General features: G+C 40.7%; 1 protein-coding gene and 1 long non-coding RNA gene across 4 annotated transcripts in view; one reads left to right on the plus strand and one right to left on the minus strand.

The window, feature by feature from the left end:
* The window catches only part of LOC138746167 (uncharacterized), a 33,023-nt gene extending 18,303 nt beyond the window's left edge, over positions 1-14,720 (minus strand). For 2 of the 3 annotated variants that reach the window (XR_011346740.1, XR_011346739.1), the window contains exons 1-2: positions 14,157-14,720; positions 9,087-9,165 (exon numbers count right to left, since the gene is read on the minus strand). This is a non-coding gene — a long non-coding RNA (uncharacterized lncRNA). Of the gene's footprint in view, positions 1-9,086; positions 9,230-14,156 lie in introns of all 3 variants that reach the window. The other variant, XR_011346741.1, reaches the window with a different exon arrangement.
* The window catches only part of cpm (carboxypeptidase M), a 40,778-nt gene continuing 29,493 nt past the window's right edge, over positions 14,289-25,573 (plus strand). The window contains exon 1 of the mRNA XM_069904119.1: positions 14,289-14,730. Within this exon, the coding sequence (XP_069760220.1) occupies positions 14,565-14,730 (166 nt within the window). The 5' untranslated portion in view covers positions 14,289-14,564. The remainder of the gene's footprint in view (positions 14,731-25,573) is intronic.

A 25,573-nucleotide genomic window follows, 5' to 3' on the forward strand; every position in this document is an offset into this window, starting at 1 on the left:
AAAAGATTTTTTAAACAATTTACAACATTAATTCACTATTGACTCCGGAAACTTGCGTATGAAATTATATTTTCAGGGTCATAAGTAATTGTTTCTTATCATGGAACAACAATTGAAGTTTTTTTTTTACATAAAGTACCTCTTTGGCTGCAGCAAGTAAGAATTTTGGTGCCTCTGTATATGACAATAAACTGATCATTTTGACCATAACTATTCACTTTATGCTGGACATACAAGTTCTAAATTTATAATCTGCTATTCTTTCTTCTTTGGCTTGGCTTCGCGGACGAAGATTTATGGAGGGGGTAAAAGTCCACGTCAGCTGCAGGCTCGTTTGTGGCTGACAAGTCCGATGCGGGACAGGCAGACACGGTTGCAGCGGCTGCAGGGGAAAATTGGTTGGTTGGGGTTGGGTGTTGGGTTTTTCCTCCTTTGCCTTTTGTCAGTGAGGTGGACTCTGCGGTCTTCTTCAAAGGAGGTTGCTGCCCGCCAAACTGTGAGGCGCCAAGATGCACGGTTTGAGGCGATATCAGCCCACTGGCGGTGGTCAATGTGGCAGGCACCAAGAGATTTCTTTAGGCAGTCCTTGTACCTTTTCTTTGGTGCACCTCTGTCACGGTGGCCAGTGGAGAGCTCGCCATATAACACGATCTTGGGAAGGCGATGGTCCTCCATTCTGGAGACGTGACCCACCCAGCGCAGCTGGATCTTCAGCAGCGTGGACTCGATGCTGTCAACCTCTGCCATCTCGAGTACTTCGACGTTAGGGATGAAAGCGCTCCAATGGATGTTGAGGATGGAGCGGAGACAACGCTGGTGGAAGCGTTCTAGGAGCCGTAGGTGATGCCAGTAGAGGACCCATGATTCGGAGCCGAACAGGAGTGTGCGTATGACAACTGCTATTAGTGTCCAAATTAATGGGTAGAAACCCAGAATAATGCAGTTGTATCAATATCAAGCACTACTGAGGACAACAAAGATTTTGCTTCCTGAATCCTTTAGGGGCATTTTGGACAGCCGATCATGAAAATCACCTTTATATATTAAAAAATTTTTTCCTATCACTCACTTTTTTAGATTTTTGTGATTTCCTGTCATATTTTAAGTCCACTTGAAGCATGCATGAAGTTTAACAGATAATGGAAGATTCATTTTCTGCATTTGCCTTTGGACTTCTTCCCTGCTGATCTTGGTGTAGTCAGTGGTGAACAGAGTGAAAGGTTTCACCAGGACATTGTGACCATGGGAAAGCGGTATCAGGGCAAATGGAATCCATCAATGCTGACCAGGCCGACTATTGTTGGACAATGACGCATGAGGTATCAGGTGCTGAGTACAAATGAAAATCAGCAGAAAAGCATTTTTAGGTCACTTGAACTAACTCGATGTACCAGCATCCTGATGCGATTAAACATGCTAAATTCAATAAAAGTTAAATGTTTCTCCAACTTCCTATGTGATGCAGCAAATCTGAAATCATCTTTGTTCATCTTGAAGTTGTCTATCAGAATCCCCATTATCTTTCAGGAAACAAATTATTGCTCATTGTCAATTTTTGTTCTATTTGCAGATGCTAGAATTTCCAAGCAGTTCTACTCTGCAATAAAAGTGATCACTGATAGCCTCTACATTATTATTAATAACTATGAGCCCAAGTTTACACCAACACTATTTTGAGTTAAAATAATTCAATCAACCATTTACATAACGTGCTTTGTTTTCAAAATATTACTCGCTGCTCATTATGACAGCTTATTGTTTGAATAGTATGAGAATGTTTGTTCTGTTCCAGCGCTGAATGTGAAACACAAAATGTGCCTCATTTACTCAGGAATGTAAACACTGCAGATACTCAAAAGCTGAAATAAAAATTTAAGAGTACCTGAAAATATTGAAGTCAGACACCACCCTTGTAAAGAGAAATGGGCTTGATATTGCAGATCAGTTCATTTTAATCAGAAAAAGAAGTTAGAGATGAGTCACAGAAACAAGATTGAATAGGAGATGAAAGCAGAAGGGAAGGCCTGTGTCAGGGTGGAAATAGGGGAGATAAGATAATAGAACTGATGCCAGGAGACGGTGGTAGAAGCAGATACAAGAACGATGATTTGGAGGTATATAGACAGACATGTGAAGAGGCAAAAGGATATAGACCAGTTGTAGGCAGATGGGGTGAGTTAGATTGGCACCATGGTTGGCACAGACACCGTATGCGAAGGACTAGTTGCTGTGCTGCAGTCGGTCCTATAATGGTTGTGCAAGGCAAAAGAAAAAAGCATGAATCAAGTAACAGTGGATTTAGGAATAGGATTGTTTCCTAGTTGCTAGTTTTGGTCAGAAATTGTTTATCGCTGTTGATTAAGGAGTACTTGAGTCTAAAATATGGTCGATTTAATTATTTTCAGTTTTAAAGGAACCATCTAGGAAACTGTGGCCAAAAAAAAAGAAATGTAAGGCAGAGGAGAAATATGCCAATGAAAAGTCAATATTCAACAAAATGGAAACTTTTGGATACCCCAGTGTACTTTAAGCAGTGAATAAATTGCATTGCATTGAAAGAAGTACAATTAAGTTGCTTACAAGAAATCAGAGAAGCATAATTCAATGACCCTGCAGTAAGAAGAGAGGGAGGAAAATAGGTCAGCTATTGCACCTTGGACAAGAAGGCATGATGGAAAGAGGTGGGGGGGAGGGGGTCTGCTAAGGGTGATGGAAGGATGGTCCAGGATATCCTGGAAAGAATGGACCATTGGAATGTCAATAGAATCAGGATTTATTGTCATGAACAAATCATGAAATTCAGTGTTTTGCTTCAGTATAGTACATATTATAACCATCTTATGGCATTACTATAAAAAAATAAAATACAATAGTAGGGCATGGAAAATAAGGCAGTGTCTTTGGTTTATTGCTGTTTGAGTGCTCATCTTTAGGCTCCTGTACTTTTCTCGATGGTAGGAGAATGAAGAGGGAATGGCCTGGATGGTGGGGGGGGGGTCCTTTGAGGATAGAGGCTGCTCTTTTAAGACACCCACCGCCTCATGTAGATGTCCTCGATGGAGTGAAGTTTGGTGCCTGTGATGTTGCAGGTCGAGTTGACAACTATTATGAGCCCAGAGGACCCCAAAACCCAGCAGCAATAGATATTCACCAGGACAAATGGTTATTTGAATAAAAGTTGCTTTTAATTATCTTTAAACATAAAAATAGAATCACACTTTAACTTATCACTATTGACTTGCTTAACTTATCTTAATCCCCTTCTATTCTAAGCTCACATGTATGTAATGTGTGTGGAAGTTCAGAAAAGTTCTTTTATTCACAGTCCAATCTCACTTTTCATTCCTCCAAGTTCACTGGTTGCAGGCAATTCTTATACTGTGCACGGAATTTAACATTTATAAAGTTCACCGGCTTTGGTGCTTGAAAGGTAAATGGTTACCACTCAGGAAGGTTTTTGTCAGTTTTCAGAGAGAGATTTGTTGTACATTTACTTCCATCAGCCACTTCAGTGTCTTGCTGAATAAACTTGCCCATCAGGGTTCTCCAGATGATAACCTCTTTCAGGTCACCACAGAGTACCTTCTTGTTTCTCTTATTCCAAATGAAACATTAGACAGTCAGTCCTCTCCTCTTGCATGAACCACAAGGGCTTTGACCACACTGAAATAAGAACCTGTCTTCCGAATGGGGTTTTCCACAAGCTTGCCAGCTTGTCCTGTTCCAGTCCCAGCTGCTGTTGCAAGACTGTAGAAGTGATCTCTCTCTCTCTCTCTCTCCTTGCAAAACCACATGACCCTCTTAGAACAGCATTCCATCCAGACAAAAGGCAGCTCAGACAAGCTCTTTCATCTGTTGACTTTTTGTAAACAACAATCCATTAGTGAAGTCTCTTGGGCACTCTCCAAAGCTCTTCCAAAGGCTGTGAGGCTGATATGTCTAGCATTAGCAGAGCTCCAGTATTTAAAATAAGATCTGTTTTAAAGTGATGATATGTAACCTACTCTAACAAACCTTTCCCAATTTATCTCCCCAAAACATATCTATATACTGTCACACAACCCTCTGGAGTTTATTCTTGTCCTGAGAGTTGGTACCTCCATACCAGGTAGACCACTTCATACCACTACTGAACCCTCAGTGAGGACTGGGTTGTGTTCCCCTGACTTACTCCTAATGTTTTGCTGATGTTGAGCACAAGGTTGTTGTTACACCATTCAAGGAACTGATCTATCTCCCTCCTGTACGTTTCCTCATTGTCATTTATGAATCTGCTGATAACTGTGGTGTCACCAGCAAATTTGTAGATGGCATTGGAATTGTGCCTGGCTACACAGTCATAGGTATATAATGTGTAGAGAGGAGGGCTAAGTATGCATCCTTGATGTACGCCAATGTTAATGATCAATGAGGAGGAGATGTTGTTTCCAATTCATACTACTGAGATCTTGCAATGAGAAAGTCAAGGATCCAATTGTGGGGGTCGGGGGGGGGGGGGGCGGAAGGGTTTACAGAGGCCTAGAGTTTGTAGCTTCTTGTCCAGCACTGAGGAAATAATGGTATTGAAGGCCAAGATGGTCGATGAAGAGGAGCTGTATGTATGAATTGCTGTTTTCAAGGAGATCCAGTGATATTGCATCTACTGTGGAGATTGTGACAATAGGTGAATTGCAGTGGGTCCAAATCTTTGCTTGGATATGTTAATTCTGGCTGTGACTAGCCTCTTGAAGCATTTAATTACAGTAGAAATTAGTGTTACTGGGCAGTAGTCATTGAGGCAGCTCATGCTACTTTTCTTGGGTACCAGGATGTTTGATGCCCTTTTGAAGCTGGTGGGAACCTCCTGACTAAAGCAGTGAGAGGTTGAAAATGTCTGAACACTCTGGCTAGTTGGTTGGTGCAGATTTTCAGTACCCAGCCAGGTATGCTGTCAGAGCCTGATGCCCTCTTGAATGATGTTCTGATATCATCCTCAGAGACAGATATTACAAGGTCCTCAGCCTTTTCAGGTTCTTGTCAAAGCAGGTATAGAGGGTAGTGAAGCATCACGGCCATCTATAATGTTTTCCCCTCACTTTGTAGGCTGTAATGGCCTTGCACTCCCTGCAATAGCTGGTGTGTATCTCTAGCTTACTCCTGAATTCCCACTTTGCCTCAGAGATGGCCTACCACTGATCGTACCTGGACTAGTTGTAAAGAACTTGATCCCCGGTCTTAAATGCCCTTGTTCTCTCCCTCAGCAGGTTGTGCAGATGGGCACACACTCATTCATGCAGGGTTTGATGAAGTTGGTGACACCTGTTGCATATTCATTCAAGTCTATAGATGAGTTCTTGAATATGTTCCAGTCTATTGATTCAAGGCAGTCCTGCAGATGCTCCTCCAACTCCCTCGACCATACTTTTGCCATCTTTACCACTGGTGCTGTTTGTTGGGAGTAGACGTACAGCCAGTTGATCAGACTTGCAGAAGTGCGGTCGTGGTATGGCTCGGTATGCTTTTTTTCATGGTGGTGTAGCAGTGGTAGAGTGTATTAGTTCCCTTGGTTTTGCATGTGACGTGTTGGTGGTAGTTTGTCAGAGGCTTCTTCAGGTTGACCTGATTGAAGTCTCCACAATAATCGGGAGGGCATCCAGATATGCTGCCTCATGGCTGTTTATCAATAGTGCTCAGTCTCTTCAGTGCCAGCCTGATGTTAGCCTGGGGTGGAATGTACACTGGAACCAGGATGATGTCTGTGAACTCCCTCGGCAAGTAGAATGGGTGACGCTTAATAGCCAGATGTTCCAGTTTGGGAGAGCAGGATTGGGACATGATGATGACACAAACACCGCCTCCCCTGTTTTTCTAGATGCGGTGTTCGGTCAGCACAATGAAAAGTGTAACCATTGGGCTGCTGTGCAGTGCCCGGAATGTCCACATTAAGCTATATTTCCAAATAGCACATCACACAGCACTCCCCGATGTTGAAGTCTGGTTTGGACTTCGTTTGTTCTCCAAAGACACTACATTGGCCAGGAGGATGGTAGGAATGGGTAAGCTGAGATGCATTTAATAAGGGGGCCACAATGGAATTGGTGGAATTTATCGTTCATTCATTTATTTGCAAGATATGTGCCTCACTGGTAAGGCCAGCACTTTTTACCCATCACTAACAGCCCTTCAGAAGGTAGCGTTAAACCAACAATTTTATTCATAGCATTATATTCTAATGAAGGTATTCCCAGTGATGATTCCAAGGCTGAATGGTATGTGCTTTACTTCACTTGCTGTTCTTGTTGAGATGGTTGCTATGAGAGATGAAGTCATTGTATATGAGATGATGCAGCCATAGTGGAGCATTTTTGGACACCGTGGATATTTAGAATTGTATGAGGATGGTAATTAAGTGGGAGGATTTATTCTGAGTGGGGTTAAATTTCATGTGTCATTGGAACTGCACACACTCAGACAATTGGAGTGTACTCCATGACTTGTGCCTTGTAGATAATTAAAATTTGCTGAGCAATGAGAAGTGTACCATGAAGGGTACACCATCTCCAACCTATTTTAGTAGCCGCAGTATTTATTGTGCTAGATAATTTAAGTTTCTAGTCAATGGAATTGGGAATATTATTACTCCTTACAGGTCGATGTTTAGACTCTCTTGTTGGTGATGGTCATTGAATATTATTTGCCATATCTCTATATTACTGCAAACAGGCATAGACTTCTTTTGTATGGATTTTCCTCTGGAATTGAACACTAGCAGATGACAATCTATGAAGTTGCAGAGAGGAAGGAAAGTGAGGAAGATGAAATGCCATTTTGGCTCTGAAATGGAAGGGAACATGTGGAAAATGGTTTGGACACGTTCCCAATGATAATGGAATGAAATCCTGATAGAGAAATTGGAAAAGACTGATATGAATGGTGACCTTATCAGAACAAGAGAGAGTGGCAAAGAAACCAGGAACCTAGAAAGGACTGTCCACAGGAAATTGAATGAGAGGAAGTGCCTTTAAGATATAGCCAAAAGGGGTAATTGTCTTACTGTAGATATGAGTGAATAGCTTCTCACAGAATTAGAGAGAAGAGGTGGTAGGTGTGGTAAAGCATTATTTACATATATTCATCTAATTGATAACTGTACCTATGGCCCCTTCCACAGGTTACTGTATAAAGGTGACTGTTCCACCACCCTCTCCTCCGAGCAGGACAGTCAGGCAATATGCATGTGCCTTTGTTCTTTAGTGAATAAAAGCCTGTCGCTGACTGAACATCAGTCTTTGAGTCATTGATGGTGTATTATTAAGGTGGAGAGATAAGCAAGTGGTGGGAGCTGGAAACAAAGTTGTTGGCATTTTCTGTTCTGAGTTTGAGACACTTCCTATGCATTCAGCTCTCTGCAATATAAAAGAGGTGAGGAAGGTTAGCAGAAAGGGACTGGAGGAAAAAAAATCCAAATGAAATGAAATTTCAGGCACAATTAGAATCTATTTGCATTCCCTTGCAACAAGCATTTGGATAAATAGAAGCATCGAGAAGTAGTTAAGCAGTGTGAGAATTACAGCCAGCTGGAGGAGATCTAGGGGATGGAAGGGGATTCATTTGGGTTCTCGTGATGGATAGAGGAGGTTCAGCACACCTTCCAAGTGAGGTATGGAAGGGTGCTGGCACTAGTTCAATCTCTCTATGCACTTAACTCCCTCTACTCTCCCATCCTGGGAACAGAGCGAACGTAGACAAGTGAAGTGAACCTGCAATGTACAGAAACATTAATACTTTTCAGCAAAAGTCATTCTGTGTGTTTCCCTTCCTTTGAAATTGTTGATTTTTGCTTTTATTTGCTTAGAAGATCAGGTTCATTTATACCATGCTTGCTTTTCTTTGGTTTCTTAAGGACTTGGAATGCTTCTAACTAATATCCTATTGGGAGGCTTGATTTAATGCTGTTAAATTGTCAAAAGATGAAGGATGATGAGTTGTTGGTTAACAGCTGGTGAAAATATCTTCCAAAAATTTCTATGCGTCTTTTGCAAAATACTTGTCATCTTAGTTTCGTTACCCTTTCGATTCAGCTGTCCTTTTGCATCACTAATCAGCCTTTTCCTGTACTTGTTCCCCTTTTCACAATAATTGCTTTCACACATGATGAGGAAACTGGGTGGTTAGTTTATTTCATAAAGCAAGAAAACTGCAGGTGCTTGTATCTGAAACTTGACGTGCGAGAAATAACAAGTCTTGCTTGATTTGTTTCTTAACTCATTCAATTGCTGGCAACATTGTAAGCAAGGCAAATCTTCAATGACCTTTTTATCCTCAGGAAGAAGGTGGTGAGCCAGATTTGTTAACTACTGAAGGTCATAAGTTGAAAACGTTCATACAAACTTGAGGTTGGGAATAGGAGGTTGAAGACGAGTGAGATCATGAATATATATTGTGGGTCATAAGGCAGTTGACACCAGAAATATGATCCCAAATAATTGCTGTAGGAACTCAGCAGATCAGACTACATCCATGGGTAGAAGTGGTGAGTCAATGTTTCATGTCTGCACCCTGAATCAAGGATTAGTAGGAAATGGAATATAAATGGGGATAGATCCTGGGGCAGAAGCCCAGAGATAATAAAACAAAATGGAAGAGGTGGAGAGACAAGTAGAGGGAGAGACACTGGGGGGGGGGGGGTGGTTTGGTTGGGTGAGGAGTGCTTGGAATGGAGTTACAACTAAGGATGTATCAAGATGGAGGTCATCAATTTGGAACAATGTTCTTTTAGTTCCCTTGAATAATGTCTGATTCATTGTCACCACTTCTAATTTTATGTGTTGCAATTGTAATCATAAAGGTTGGGTAAAATAAAAGTTTAATTGATGATATGATCATGTTGGCACTCCACTCTCTGTATGCCCCAACATATTTCACATCCATTCTGGACTTGAGGTGTTATAAAAGTAGAAACACAATGCTGGAGAAACTCAACAGGTCGACAATTGACCATTCTTTTTCTCCCACTGATGCTGCTCAATTCATCCAGTGTTTAGTTTCAGATTCCACCATCTGCAGTCTCCTGGTTGCACACAAATGTGAGGATGACGACCACATACCTGTCTGCATTGATGGGAAGGAGGTGGAGAGTATCAGAACCTTCAAGTTCCTGGGAGTCCATATTTCTGAAAACCTTTCCTGGATTGAGCACATTGAAGCAACCAAGAGGAAGACCCATCAATACCTCAACTTCCTAGGGAGACTGAGGAGATTTGGATGCTTTATCTAATGTCTACGGATGTATTGTCAAAAGTATACTGACTCATTGCATCACAGCTTGGCCCGCCAATTTAAGTGCACAGGAATGCAGAAGGCAAAAAATATAGCCTGGTCCATCACAGGCTCTGACCTCCCATCCACTGCAGACATCCTAACAGTAGCTAACATAATAAAGAACTTCCACACCTTGGCCATAAATTCTTCTCACTGCTATCTTCAGGCAGAAGGCACAGAAGACTGAAAACCAGCACCACAGTTCAAAAGCTATTGAGCTATTGTTTTCCAACAGCTATCTGACTCTTAAACTCCCCCTTAGTACACAAATCACAGACCACTCCGACAGTTCAAACAAATGTTTGTACTACTGCAAGTAATTTGCTTTTGCACTTGGAATACTCTACATATTTATAAATATTTTTTATTTATTACCTCTTTTAATTTAATTCAATTAGTTTGCTATCATAGTTTATGCTTAATGACCTGTTCAGCTGCAGCAAGTACCAGTAAGAATTTCAGTGCATCTGTACATTGTGTGCTACTAATTTGGATGCAGAATAAATGGTTTTGTGGCTAAGTTTGCAGATGATAACAGGATAATTGGAGGCACTGGTGGTGATAAGGACATTGTAGAGGCTGCAGAAGATCTTGGATTAGGAGAATGGGTAAAAAAACTGGCAAATGTTGGAAAGTGGAAGGTCATGCACTTTAGTAGAAAAAAATTAAGGGCAGACTATTATTTTGATGGGGAGAAAATTTAAAATTTGGAGGTAAAAAGGGACTTGAGAGTCCTCCTGCACAATAGGCTGATTTTTTTTTTGTACATGTCCAAATTGCGTGTAATATTGTTCGAATTTCTTGTTTACAAAGGAAACATCTGTCTGACATTGTTGGATTCCATTCCTTTAATTTTGTGGTGTCACGTATAATGTAAATAACAAATTGAATTGTATCATACGAAATTGAGTATTTATTGTATTACTCATAGTTCCTGTGCATAGTTCCTCCCATACTTTGTACTTTAATCAATTTTTAAGTATTTTTTCCCCAACCTTGTTTAGGTTTGTACATTGTTTCATCATTTTCCTTGTATTGCAATTTTCTGTATATATTTGTAATAAAATTTTTTACTATTGCTGTGTCTGTAATTAAGTATTCATAGCAGCTACTTTCAGGTAATCTTAAGCTTGTTCCCAATTTTTCTTTTAAATAAGTTTTTAACTGATAGTATTGAAAATATTGTACTATATGATATTCCTTATGTGTCTTTTAACTGTTCAAATGTTAATAAATTATTTCCCAAAAAGCAATTATTTATTCTTTTAATTCCTTTTCTCACACATACTTTAAAAAATGTCTATTATAAAAGGAATTAATAGGTTTTGCATTAGTAGCATTTTTGGTATTTGATAATTTATCATCTTTCACTCCAGATGTATTTTCTTCCATGCTTTTAGTGTATGAGATAGATTTGGTAAATTGTTGTTGTACCAGTTTTCATCCCATTTATGAAGTACATGTTCCAGGACTTTTTCTCCTAATTTGTGTAATTCTATCTTGAGCCTGTCTGGTTTTTCTCCGGACTGATAAAATTCTGATGGGTATCTTAGTTGTGCTGCTCTATAATAATTTTTGAAATTTGCTAATTGTAGTCCTCCTTGTTTATACATCCATATTAATTTTTCTAAATCCACTCTTGATTTTTTTTACCCTTCTATAAAAGCATTCTTATTAATCTGTTCAGTTTCATAAAAAAAATTGTTCTGTCAAGGGAATCGGTAATGTTTTACATAGATATTATATTCGTGGAAATATATTCATTGTGGTGCAGTTTACTCTTTCTATTGAAGCTGATCTTCTTGTACTTTTATTAATGGTTGGTAGTTTAATTTTCACAAATTATTTAAATTGTTATCTATCCTGATAACAAGGTGATTGCCATTTAAAAGGGAATTTTAAAAATATTTTGTATAATCGAGATTGTTCATTGGTATCACTTCACTTTTATTGATGTTAACTTTGTATCCTGATATTTCCCCATATTATTTCAATTTTATATGTATAGCCATTTTATTCATTTAATTGTTTGTTAAATATACTATAATGTCATCTGCAAACAAGGTAATTTTAAATTCTTTTACTTTTATAGCCTTTATCCTAGGTTCCCTTCTTATCAGTTCTGCTAATGGTTCTATGGCCAAAGCAAACAGGGAAGGTGATAGTGGACATACCTGTCGGGTTGACCTACTCAATTTAAAGTGATCTGAAACACACCCAGTCTCAGTGTCTTGAGTTACTGCTATAGCTGGTACCTTTATTTATTTGTGCTGTGTGGATTAAATTAATAAATTTACAAACATTATCTGCCACTCTTTTATTTTTAACAAATCCTATCTGGTATAGTTTTACTAATTTGGGTATATAATCTATCAACCTGTTTGCTAGTATTTTTGCAATTAATTGATAATCTGTATTTAGCAAAGATATTGGTCTATATGATGCCGGTGATGGTGGATCTTTTCCCGTTTTTGGAATTACTGTAATTAAATACATTCTATCGTCCTTCTAAGCAAATCTGTATTCTTATTAAACTTTTTGCTGTTTATAAATGCCTAATATTCCCAGCTTTAGCTGCAGAGTTTAAAAAATGTATTGTTGTCATTTAAGAGAAGGTTGGATGTGTACATGGAGGTGAGGGGATTGGAGGTTTATTGGCGGTGAGCGGGAGGTTTGAGCTAGTGGAGTTGTTCTAGTGAACCGGTGCGGACTTGAAAGGCCGACATGGCCTGTTTCCGCTCCGTAAATGGTTATATGGTTATTGCTGTTTTACATGAGTTTAGTAAATTCTGGGTCTCTTCTATGTGTTTCATTACTTCTAAAAATGGAGGAATTAACAGATTACTAAATATTTTCTAAAACTCTGTAGGGAATCCATCTTCTCCTGGCATTTTATTATTTGGTAATGTCATTAATGTATCCTGTATTTCTGCAATTGTCATGGGTTTTAGTAATTTATTTTGATCTTCCAATTATAATTGGGGTAATTCAATGTTTGATTAAAAATTCATCTATTTTGTTGTCTTTCCCTGAATTTTCAGTTTGATATAATTATTTATAAAATTTTCATTAATCTCTATTGGGTTTATATGAAATATGTTTATCCTCTTGTTGCTAAGATGGTTCTTTTTGCTTGTTCTGTTTTTAGCTGCCAAGCCAATATTTTATGGGTTTTTCTCTCCTAATTCATAATAGCTTTGCTTTCATAATTTTTTTCTGTCATTTCTTTTTCTCTGCATCTTCCCTTCTCATTAAACCTCTTTCTATAATTACTTTCTTTTTCCAACAGTTCTATTTCCCAATTGTATTATTTTTAAATTTTAGTCTTATAACTAATTATTTGTCCTCTAATAAAGGCTTTCATTGCATCTCCTAATGTAAATTTATCTGTTACTGAATTTGTTTCAAAATATTTTTTGATTTGTTCAATGTATTCCCGAAAATCTTGCTATTTTAACAGTATAGGGTTTGGCCTCCTCCTATATGTTTTCAGTGGATTATTCTCTAAATGAATTGTCATCAATAAGGGTGAGTGGTGAGATAATAGTTTTGCTTTATATTTGGTTTTTTGAACTCTTCCCAGAATCTGGGCTGACAACAACAACACATTGATCCTAGAATAGGTTTTGTGTCTTTGAGTAATATGAATAATCTTTCTTTTGAGTGTTGTTTTCTCCATATGTCAATTATCTTCATATAATGCATTGAATTTAATGTAATGTGGCGATGTTGAATTATGTGTATAATGTCAAATCACAAATTTGAACTGAAAAGCAGAATATGGCTGAAGCTCGCAGCAGGGGCAAGCAGCTAATGGAGTCATTACACATTTTAGCTCAATAGCCTTCTGTTTAAAATGTGTTTCCATACTAAATATCTGAAATAAAACCAGAAAATGCTTGAAATTCTCAGCAGGTCAGGTAGCATCTGTGGAGAACATAACCATATTAAATACATTTCTTCAGAACAGCTCTTCTATGTTAGTCATTATAAACCTCCACCTATTGCTGTTCTAATCATGGAACAGGGACAAGAGTAAGACATGAAAATATGCAGATACCATGACTGAAGTGAAAACACAATGCTGGAGAAACTCAGCAGGTCAAACAGGGTACTTCATATAGCAAAGATAAAGATACAGAACCAACGCTTTGGACTTGAGGGGCCTGAGTAGGATTGGTGAATGAAGGAGTAAAGCATGATGGATGGAGGCTTTAGATTGGCAGATGTCAGACAAAGGGGGAGTGAGGAAGAAAAACAAAGGGCCCAGGTGAAGAAAGATGAACTATTCAGGGTGGAGTGGGTGGTTAGAAGACAAAGCTTCCAGTTTTGAAAAATGAGTGACATTGGAGGTATAAAGTGAGACCAGATTGAATCAAAGTTTGGGGGGGGGGGGGGGTGGGTGGGGAAGGTCCTATCTGAGGAATATATATTGGGCGGTCTGGTGGAGAAGATTGGACTTGTTGTCAATTGATTGGTTTCAATTCATCCATTTCAATTCCTCCTCCCATTCCCTTGCAGACATGCCTGTTCAAGGTCTAGTGCACTGCCAGACTGAGACCACCTGCAAATTTGAGGACCAAAACCTAGTATTCCATCTGGGCTCCCTTCAACCGACTTCAACTTCTGTTTAAAACCCCCACCCTCCTTTCCCCCCCCCCACCCACCTCTCTCTCTCTCTCTCTCTCTCTCAACCCCCTGTCCCCACTTGCAGAGCCAACATCAATTCTCACCTCTCCTCTTATCTAATTAACACTCTTTGCTGGCCTGGACTCCTCCCCCAGCCTGCCTTGTCTTCATTCCGACGCATTCTTGAAGAGGGGCTTCGACCCCATACGATTGTAATCTATCTTTACCTCCAATAGACGCTGCGAGACCAGCGGAGTTTCTCATTTCGGTGCTTTTACTCCAATCACGTCTGCTGGCTTGTTTTTCATGCTTCATCTCCTTTATTGCTAGTTGTCGACTTAAGTCGAATGTATGGCTTATTTAGCTGTCATTCAAACGAGCTGGACGCTGGTTGGGGAATAGCTTTTGGGTTTTAACCCACGCCACCAATCCATCCGTTCTGTTCGATGTTTGTCTACTAAAATCCGGTTGGTAATAGTTTTGTCGAGGGCTTGGTGGAGTTTTTAAAACAAAGAATAATTCTTAAAGATAAGGCAGATTGCAGAATTACAGGAAAGTGCTTTTGCGTGTGTGTGTAGTAATTGGAGAGGACGAACGTGTCGAGAAAACTTTCTAAACTTTCAGAAAGTTGAAGGATGCTTCCAGGTGTACGGATTCTTTGCTTTTGGGCGATGATTACTTCTACGATCACTCTGCAGTTCAAGTACCACAATGCAAAAGATCTGGAGTTGTTTTTACGTGGGATCAACACCAACTATCCGTCAATTACCCACTTGTACAGCATTGGGAAATCAATCGACGGTATGTGAAATAACTGGCTTGTTTTCAAGAATGCATTGACCGCATTGATCCTGATGTTGTACAGGATTTTATTCTCTGCGCCCGTTTCAATGAATATTTTGAAATCTACTCCGTTAAAACTTCGCTTAGCAAGGCTGTTTGATTAGTTATCTAGCCACCAATTTTTCTATTAATTGATTTATTTACAACATGGTTGAAACCAATTCCAAATATGGAAACCTATGCCATCCAATTAACCTACCAACTCCATTCATGCTTGAAGTTAAAACGGTGCAAGGGTATCTATCCTCTTTACCAATGAAAAGTCCATTCAAGAGTTTGATCACAGCAGGAAAATAGCTGTCCTTGAATGTGAAAGGTCGTGTGTCTTCAGCCTGATGAAAGGAGGCAAAAGAGAGCATGATTGGAATGGGAAGGGGCCTTTTAAGATTTTGGCAGCTCTTTAGAGGAGCTGGGATAGATGTATAGATAATACTCAATGTGAACTGTTCATAAATATGCACTGCATCAACTTGTGAAGTTTAATTGGTATCAGCCCCTTCCATGTCCACAATCTACTATCTGAAAAGGCTGGAGGGGAAGATTACCCCTTACATCCTTCATTATAAATTCCCTGGAAGTCCTGAAGTAACACCAGTACAGGAAATCTTTTATTACAAGGACAAGGAGCTCAATTCTCAGAAACCATTAAATGTACTGTGATAGAATATGTTGTTTTACTGTAGGTCACATACAAACACTTCAAAAACCGATCTCATTTAAAATACTGGAGCTCTGCTCAAGCTAGACAGGTCAGCTCCAAGTGCCTTTGCAAAAGCTTTGGGGAGTGCCTATAGAGACTTCACTAATAGATTGTTGTTTTGAAAAGCAACCGATCAAAGAACTCAGAGGATTGGGTTTGGAGCCATAGGCTGTCTGAGGGCAGTTTGGTGTTCTAAGGAGGTCATGTAGTTTTTGCAAGCAGACAAACAGACTTTTCTATGTGTGAGAGAGAGCATTCGGTTCTGCAGTGCTAGAGTTCAGCAGTAGCAGCTAGGACTGGAACAGGACAAGCTGGCAAGCTTGTGGAAAATCCCCATTTTGAAGAGTGGCTGTGAGTGCTTAGTTCAGCCTGGTCAAAGCCCTTGTGGTCCATGCGAGAGGATTGGCTTCCCAATGTTTCACTTGAAATAAGGGGAACAAAAAGGAACTCTGATGACCTGAAAGGAAGAGGTCATCGTCTGGAAAACCCTGATGGGGCAATTTTCTTTGGCAAGACACTGATGTGGCTAATTAAAAGGGGTCAGTTTGTGTCCAGTGAACAACAAATCTCTCTCTGAAAACCACTTGCCTTTCAAGCACCAAAGTCTGGTGAACTTTATACATGTTAAATTCTGTGCACAGTATAAGAATTGCCTACAACCAGTGAACTTGGTTATACAGGTCTATGAACTTACATACACATTACATTTACATGTGCTTGGAACTAGAAGGGGGTTATGTTAGGTCAAGTTGATAGTAATAAGATAAAGTTTGATTCTATTTTCATGTTTAATGATGATTAAAACAACTTTTGTGTAAGTAACCATTTGTCTTGGTGAATCTCTATTGCTGCTGGGTTTTGGGGTCCTCTGGGGCTCGTAACAGTATACCTTCCTAGAAACTCCTTTGTCCTGTGTGTCAATTTTAAAATATTGCCCATAAGTAGGAATTGCTGAAGTGTTAAAGATACTTCATTTCAAATGACACGAATTGAAACCTACTTAATATACTTATGTAATTGTCAAACATTTTGGACCAATTTTTCAGGTCAAATTTGGTTGGGGGGGTGCGTGTCGATTTTTTTCATGGGCCATACTTTTGACTGCGTTAAGTACCTGCGTCGTTCAAGGTGTCGGGAGCTTGTGTGGTGGAGCTGGGTAGTGTCTGTGTTCGGCATGTCGGGAGCTCAGATGTGCAGCTGGGGTCTTGGAGCAAGTCTGTGGTAAGCATATTGGGATGTGGATGGGCAGCCGAGGCAAGGATTTGTGGTCGGGGCATTGGGAGCTCTGGTGGGCAGGGTGGGTCAAGGCGAGGATCTGTGGTCGGGACATTTGGAGCTCAGATGTGTGGGCATTTGGGGCCAAAAAAGGGGGGGGGGGTTGACTATAACACAGTACTAATGATTCCATGTATATATGATGCTTTTTCTCCTGTGGCACTTCTCAAAAATAAAAAAAAAACAGGCAATTGCTCTTATTGCAATTTTTAATCCCTCATTCAGCATTATTGGCACAAATTATTTTCACAGCCACTTTGATCGCCATATAACATGATTGTCATTGTTTATTTGAGTGCATGTTACTGTGAGGGTGTAGTGTGAAAGCAGTGCATACCTCAAAGTTTCCACTTGCTGTTTGAGCTCCTGAAATTCCAAACCACCAGATCTACTGCCAGCTAAGCAGCTAAGTGTCTGCTCCTCTTTAATAAAGCAACATTATTATAATTCTTAGTAATTGCTGCTACTTTGGCATTTGACATAATAGAATATAAGGCACTTACTGGTGTGGCATGCTGAAGAATTTCCTGTCTTGAATTACAGCACAATATAGGCCCTTTGGCCCTTGATGTTGTGCTAACCCATATATTTTGACTTAAAAAGAAATACTAAACACTTCCTACCTCATTACTCTTTATTTTTCTTTTGTCCATGTGCTGACTAAGAGTCTCTTAAGTACCCCTAATGTTTTAGCCTCCACCACCATTGCTGGCAAGGCAATCCAGGCACCCAAAATTTTAACCCCCCCCCCCCCCCCCCAAATTGATGTCTCCCCTAAACTTCCCTCCCTTCACTTTGTACATCGCCTCAATGATGTTTGCTTTTCCTGCTCTGGGGAAAAAAGGTTTTGGCACCCTGTCAATGCCTCAGAATCTTGTAGACCTCCAAGTCTTCTCTCATCCTCCTTTACTCTAAAGGGAAAAGTCCCAGCTCTGTTGACCTTGCCTCCAGGCAACATCCTGGTAAATCTTCTCTGCACCCTTTCCATAGCTTCCACACCCTTCCTATAATGAGGTGGCCAGAATTGAACACCATACTCTGTGTGGTCTCACCAGAGATTTGTCGAGCTGCAACATGACTTATCAACTCTTGAACTCATTCCTGCTATTAATGACACCCAACATTCCATAGACCACCTTAAGTACCCTATCAACCTGTTAGCAATCTTGAGAGATGCATAGATTTGGACCCCAAGGTCCCTCTATTCCTCCCCACTCTTAAGTAACTGACCATTGACCCTGTACTAAGCCTTCTGATTTGACCTTCCAAAATGCATCACCTCACATTTATCCAGATTGAACTCCACCTGCCACCTTTCCGCCCAACTCTGCATCCTATCTATAGTCTTTTGTGACCTACGACAACCTTCAGCACCATCCTCCACTCCCTTAACTTTGTATCATCTGCAAATTTACCGACCCATCCCTCTGCCTTTTCATCAAGGTGATCACAAAGATCCGGGGTGGGGATTTGGTGGGGGGGGGGGGATCCCAGAACAGATCCCTGAGGTACTCCACTAGTCACTGACCTCCAGACAGTACAATTTCCATCTGCTTTCAACATGCAAGCCAATTTTTTATTCACATAGCCTCATGATTTTCTGAACCAGTCTCTTGTGGAGACCTTGTCAAATGCCTTACTATAATCCACATGGACCACAGTTACTGCCTTACTCTCATTAATTTCTTTTATTACATCCTCAGAAAAACTCAATTAGGGTCATGATGCACAATCTTCCCTTTACAATCTTTAATCTTAAACCTGCTGAGCATATTTTGCAACAGAAAAGTAAGAGAACCTCAGTTATTCTACAAAGAATAGTAGAGTCATTGCTTCAGCAAACCAGGTCAATGTCAACTCAAGAGTTTGGGAAAGTTTTTTTCCTGCTGTTATCCAAGTCTTCAATGGATTTCTTGCTGACAAAAGGTGATGCCTTTGCACTGTTTTTAACGGTACTATTCTCTGTGCACAGCACTGTTTTTGTAACACTGCTTCTTTGGCTTGGCTTCGCGGACGAAGATTTATGGAGGGGTAATGTCCACGTCAGCTGCAGGCTCGTTTGTGGCTGACAAGTCCGATGCGGGACAGGCAGACACGGTTGCAGCGGTTGTAAGGGAAAATTGGTTGGTTGGGGTTGGGTGTTGACTGCACTATTTGCTTTAATGCAATACTGTCTGTCTCTCTGCTTATTTATTTATTATTGCACTACCTTGCTGTGTGAATTGACTGCCTGGATAACCTGCAAAATAAAGATTTTTAATGTATCCCCCGTATGCATGTTGATGAGCAATTTAGTTCTATATTCTATCCAGAACATAGGTTTCCCTCAGGTACTCTGGTTTTCTCCCACGTGCGAAGACCTCTCAATGGCTACTTAGGCTGCAGTGAAATAAGTGGAGGAATGGGATTGGTGAAGCCAGCATGGACATGATGGGCCAAATAGCCTCCTTTGTCATACAGTAAATATGGCAGCTGATGTGAATGATTAACTCCAAGGCAGCTGAAAGAAGTTTGGACTTATCCAGATCATATTAAATGTCACGGCGTCACCAACTATTCCTCTCTCTTCACTTCCTTTTTCAGATTATACTTTGTGCAAATCATCTTAGATATCAGGATATGCTCATACATTGAAAATCCAAATATTTCCATTTGTCATTGCCACTCACAGATACTGATTATCTCTCTTTGAGCTTATGGTTATGACAAGACTGTGAAAACTGTACCATTCAGAAGTTATTGAAACTAAGTAACAACTATTAGAATGAGGTAAAATATCTCAAAAAGATAGTGTTACAAAGAACTATAAAACCATTGTCTGATAAAGTGCACACCCTCCTGAAGCTTTGGTAATCTAACAGATTTGCACAACTTTTAAGGCCACTTGCTCTTATTTCAATTCCAATGTGATTAGCTCTAATTCTACCTGAAACAGCTGTAACACTGGGCATAATGCACCATGGAGTTGGCCCCTTTCTGCACAGGATGAATTTATTTGAACATAGTTTCTTTTACATCCTTTCCCAGGGTTGACCCTGAAACCCAAGCCCTTTATAATATGAAAGATTCTTGCCCTTGATAATTATTTGTTATAAATCTCTCCTTTTCTAATTGCCCCTTCCTTCTCTAGTAATTCCTGTGGGGCCATATGCCCAAATTTATTAATACCCTTTATCCTCTCTCTTCACTTGTCTGAGGTTATCAGCACTTGGAGAAGTTGTTCTTACTCTCCAGACATTCTGTTGATAATCAGACTGTTGAGAAAACATGAGTTGTGTCCTTAGATAAATCTTGTTTGTGATTGAAAAGAAGTTTTCCTCATAACTGGTTTAACTCACAGCCTGTGTAGTTTTTCAAAAATGCCATTGAACAATTCCATCTGTGCTCTCCCACTGAGAGGTGAATAGAAATTTCTTTGATGTGCTATCAATAACTCAAAAGACTGGAGTTACAGAACAATAGGCTTTTATTTCCAATAAACTTGGAAGGTCATCCGGTGCTGTGGCCCAGGCTTTCTGGGGAGGGGTTATGGTGTTTGAACCTTTATACAGGGTCAAGAGGGAGGAGCCACAGGTACAGTCGGAGAGCGAGGCAGAGTCAGATAAACAAGTGTGCAGCAGTTCACCACATTCTTCAATGCTCCATTGTTGGTCAATCAGGAGATGAATGCACATCTTCCTGGATGTTCTGCTTACAGTTCCAATATAAAGTCTTTCACCTGAAACATTAATCCTGTTTCTCATTATACACATGCTGCCTCTTTTGTTATTGTGCCAATTTATCCACCACGTGCATCCTCTAGAGCAGCTGTTCTCAACGGGTGCCCTACGGCCCTTCCGGGGGGAGTTTTCCTTTCACCTCACGTAACATAAATATATATTTTTATGTTGTCAGAAGGAGAGAAGTATGGAAGAAACCAAACCTTGACTGCTTCAGAGGGAAGGGGGCCCATAAACTTTGAACAGAGTCCGAGGGCTGGAAAAAGAGATTGAGAATGGCTGCTTTGGCGTCATCAGGAAATCTATGTGTTCTTGTTTCTCCCAAGGCTGGGCTGCGGTGATTAATAGTTGGTGCATAGAAGTCTGTCTTTTTAATCAATCACACTGCCCTCCGCATTCTCAGCCATAGCATTGTAGAATATATCAGTAGGAGAATGCCATTCAGCCCTTCAAGCCTGATCAGTTAGTCAGTATGACAAGAGAACTTGAGCCTGGCTCTTATCACTCCAAGGAGGGGAGACATCATCTCCACATTTATTCTGGCAAGCCCTGAAGAACCTTGCACTGTCACAGGTAAACATTTTCCTTCTCCATTTTCTGATTCTGCTAACAGATGTCAGCCTGCTATAATTAACATTTGGATGATCTGTAGGAAGAATGCCTTCACTAAATCTTCCTGTTTCCAGTGGGTGAGCAGTACAAGGATTCAATAACGGACCGGAATTTCTTGTTCTATGTACACCAACAGCTACTTGAATCGAGAGTTTAAAATTATTTGACATAATTGGCTGACATTACAACTTGTGAACACCCACATCTCCCTAGTTATGAGGAGATTTTGTGGGTCAACAAAAACTTCTACAGGTGTATTGAGGAGAGCATTTTGGCTGGTTGGATCACTGCCTGGTATGGAGGTACCAATGCTCAGGACAAGAAAAAAAGCTAGTGGGGGATTGTTAATTCTGCCTGTGGCATCACAGGCACCAGAATATCCCATTGAGGATATTCAAAAGAGACCGTGTCTTAATAAAGCAGCCTCTATCCTCAAAGACCCCCACCACTTGAAGGTCATGCCCTCTTAACTCTGCTGCCATTGGGGGGGGGAAAATGTACAGGAGCCTGAAGTCGAACACTCAGTGGCACTTTTTCTTGCACTAATTTAATTAATTTTGAAGGGTGGGTTCTATAAAAGTTTGTGCTACCACAAAACAACAAATTTTGTGACATGTTCATGACAATAAATTCTTTTTTTTTATTTTAAAAAAATAAATAAATAAATAAATAAAATTAATTTTAAAATTCTGTTTAAATGTTCTGGTGTGTTTAAATTCAGACACGTTAACTTGTAAAGTCTAGTGAATGAATGGCCTTGGAAGTTCAGGGAAAGAAACAAGTAGCTAAACTTTTATCTCCTTGGACATTTCCTTCAGCTTTTCTGAAATGTTACAAAGCATCACAATCTCTCCACAGCAGATGCAATATTGCTGACTCTCCACTCAGCTCTGGATCACCTTGAAAACAGCAATTCATACACATGGCTACACTTCATAGACTACAGCTCGGCCTTCAATGCCATTATTCCCTCAGTGCTAGTCAAGAAGCTATAAACACTAGGCCTCTGCAAATGGATCCTTGACTTTCTCATTGGAAAACCACAGTCAGTACAAATTGGAAAGAACGTCTCCTCCTCACTGATTATCAACACAGGCGCAACCCTTTCTTAGCCCTCTGCTCTACTCATTAATCACCCATGACTATGTGGCCAGACATTTGTTGATGACACACAGTTATTAGCTAAATCACAACTGGCAATGAGGAAGTGCACAGGAGGGAGATTGATCAGCTCGTTGATTGAGCGCAAGGTTGTTGATGTGACACCAATGTCAGCAAAACCAAGGAGATAATTGTGGACTTTAGAAGGAAGTCAGGGGAACATGATCCAGTCCCCATCGAAGACTTGGCAGTGGAGAGGGTCAAGAACTTCAAATTTCTGGGTGTCAATGTCTCTGCAGGCCTGTCTTGGACCCTCCATGTTGATGCAATCACAAAGGTTCACCAGTGGCTATACTTTGTGAGGTGTCTGAGGAGATTTGTTATGTCACCGAAGACTCTCGTAAACTTCTACAGGTGTACCGGGGAGCACATTCTTGCTAGCTGCATTACTGCCTAGTATGGAGGCACCTACACTCAGGACAAGAATAAACTCCAGAGGGTTATTAACTCAGCCTACGACATTGGCACCAGACCATTCTATTGAGAACATCTGTATGAGACAGTGTGGTTTTTAAAAAAAAAAAGAGACCTCTATCCTCAAAGACCCCCTCTTCCAATGGCACGTCCTCTTCACTTTGCTACATTGGGGAAAAAGGTACAGGAGCTTAAAGACGAGCACTCAGTGGCACAAGGACAATCAATGGCACAAGAAAAATCAATCAATCAAAGACATCAGCTTACGTTTTGTGCACTATTCTTTATTTTTATTTGTAGTAATGTTGTAAGATGGATATAATATGAATGTTTGCACGATGACGCTGCCGCAAAACACTGAATTTCATGACTTGTTCACGACAATAAATTCTGATTTTGAATTCATTTCATTCACAATGCTAAATGTTATGCATGGTCAATTTTTATTTTTTTGCCAGGCATATCACTGATTTATAACACTCCTCAGCCTAGCCCTTGTTATTGACTCTGCAATCTCTTCACTTACTTCGAAGTCCTATGATTTATCTTGTACGGTATTTCTCAATCCAGTGCTCAATATCTCAAGGATGAGGGAATGTTTTTTGCTGACGTCTCAACAGTGCTCTTTTGTCAGGGCTTTGCTTTTCTACTCCCACAGTGTTTATTTTGTGCCATAATTGTATCTAGGTACAATGTCAGCACAGACATCAGTTCATATTCCAGGTTTGCTGTGACTGTTCAGGCACTACATCGTCACACATTGGAGTAAGCTCTGCAGTAACAACATGTGTGCCCAACGTTTCACTGTGTTTTCTCAAGAGGTCTGAGGCAAAAGAGCTTGAATTATTCATTTATCATTGGTTTCTCACTTGTAATTTGCTCTATGTCTGATTGCCACAGTGAAGATAATTTTAACACAATTTACAAAATACCTTGGAATCACAATCTGAAATCAGGTCTAAATGATTCCCCATGTTGTTTGATACTTGCAATGAAACTGAGGTTAGGACATTGTTACAGTATAGAGCATTAAAAAAAATCAACCCTTGTGCTTGTTAATGTTGGTTAAGATATTGAAAAATGCTATGACGTCTCATTTTGGAGTTGCTTGTTGTCTTCACATGGAGAGAGAGAGAGAGAGAGAGCAACAAGCAGGGAGAGGAGGGATGGCTTGGTGAATACAGAGGGAAGGGAGTGGAGAGAAAGAAGACAGGGGTAGGGAAGGGAGGGAGAATGGAGAATAGGTTAGCAGAAACTGAAGAAGTCAATTATCATGCCACCTGGTTGGAGAGTGCTCAGATGGAAAATCCAGTGTTGTTCCTCCAGTTTATGGGTCGTCTTGGTGGGATAGTACAAGGCCATAGACAGGCATGGGAGTGGGACACAGAATTGTCACTGATGTGAACGGAGAGGTGTGCTCAATGAAGCGATCTCCCATTCTGCACCCAGTCTCTCTGATGTAGAGAAGGCCACAAAGGGAGCAACAGAGGCAGTAGATCGCTCCTGTAGATACACTTGAAAGGCCTTTATGGGGCTCCGAATGATGGTGAGGGAGGAGGTGTGGGCGCGAGTGCGGCATTTCCTGCGTCCACAAGGGGAAGATGCTGGGGGGGGGGGTGGCAATTGGTATGGAGGGATGAGGGAGTCATGGAGAGAGTGGTTCCTAAGAAAGGCAAAGAGGGGAGGAGAGGGAAGATGTGTCTAATAGTGGGATCATGTTGTAGGTGGTGTAAGTTACAGAGGATAATGTGTTGGTTGCAGAGGCTGGTGAAGTGGTGGGTAAGGATAAGAGGAATCTTATGTTTGTAGCAGCTGTGGGCAGAGGGGGCCAGGGCTGAGGAGTGAGAAATAGAGGAGATGCAAGTGAAGACTGAATTGATGGCGGTGGAGGGGAAACCACATTTGTGGAATCAGGCGGACATTTCAAATCATCTGGACTGTAGACATCATCTTAGGAACAGATATGGCAGAGACAGAGCAATTTCAAGAAGGGAATAGAATCCTTGCAGGGGGCTGGAGTGAAGAGGTGTAGTCAAGTTAGTTGTGGGAGTTGGTGGGTTTCTAATATATGTTGGTAGAAAGCTTCTCTCCTGAGATGGAGACAGAGAGATCAAGAAAGTGGAGAGTGTTGTTGGAGATGGGCCAAATGAGTTTGAGATCAGGGTGGAAGTTGGCTGCAAAGTGAATGAAGTTGACAAGCTTATCATGGGTACATGAGGCAGCCCCAATGAAGTCATCAATATACCAGGGGAAGAGTTGAGGGGTGTTGCCTATGTAGGCTTGAAGCATGGATTGCTCCACATTGCCCACAAACAGGTAGGAGTAGCTGAGACCCATGGCTACTCCTTTGATTTGTAGAAAGTGAGATGAGTCAAAGGAAACATTGTTAAGAGTAAGGACATTAGGAGGAGGGTGGTGGTGGAAGGTGATTGGTTGTGTCCCTTTTCAAGAAAGAAACAAAGTGCTTTGAGACCTTCTGTATAGGGGGATGCAGGTGTAAAGAGACTGGACATCCAAAGTAAAAATGAAGCAGTCCAGTTCAGAGAATTTGAAGTCATTAAAGAGATGGAGAGCATGTAAGGTATTGCGGATGTAGGTGGGGAGGGATTGGACCAGGGGAGAAAAATAAATTTGAGGTAAGATGATACTAGTTCGGTTGGGCAAGAGGTTGAAGATGGTGTTGGAGACAGTGGCTTGATGAGCTGTGGTGGGATCCTGTGGAAGTGGTAAGTAGGAGGTGGTGTCTGAGAGCTGTCTGGCCTTGGCAAGTTAAAGGTCAGTGCGCTAGGCCACAACGGCACCACCTTTGTCTCCGGGTTTGATGGTGAGGTTCGGATTGTGGCGAAGAGAGTGGAGAGCAGAGCATTTGGAGGAGATGAGATTAGGATAAGAGAGGGGAGTGGTGAAGTTGAAACCCTTG

This window comes from Narcine bancroftii, chromosome 11, assembly GCF_036971445.1.
Source record: "Narcine bancroftii isolate sNarBan1 chromosome 11, sNarBan1.hap1, whole genome shotgun sequence".
Taxonomy (NCBI): Eukaryota; Metazoa; Chordata; class Chondrichthyes; order Torpediniformes; family Narcinidae; genus Narcine; species Narcine bancroftii.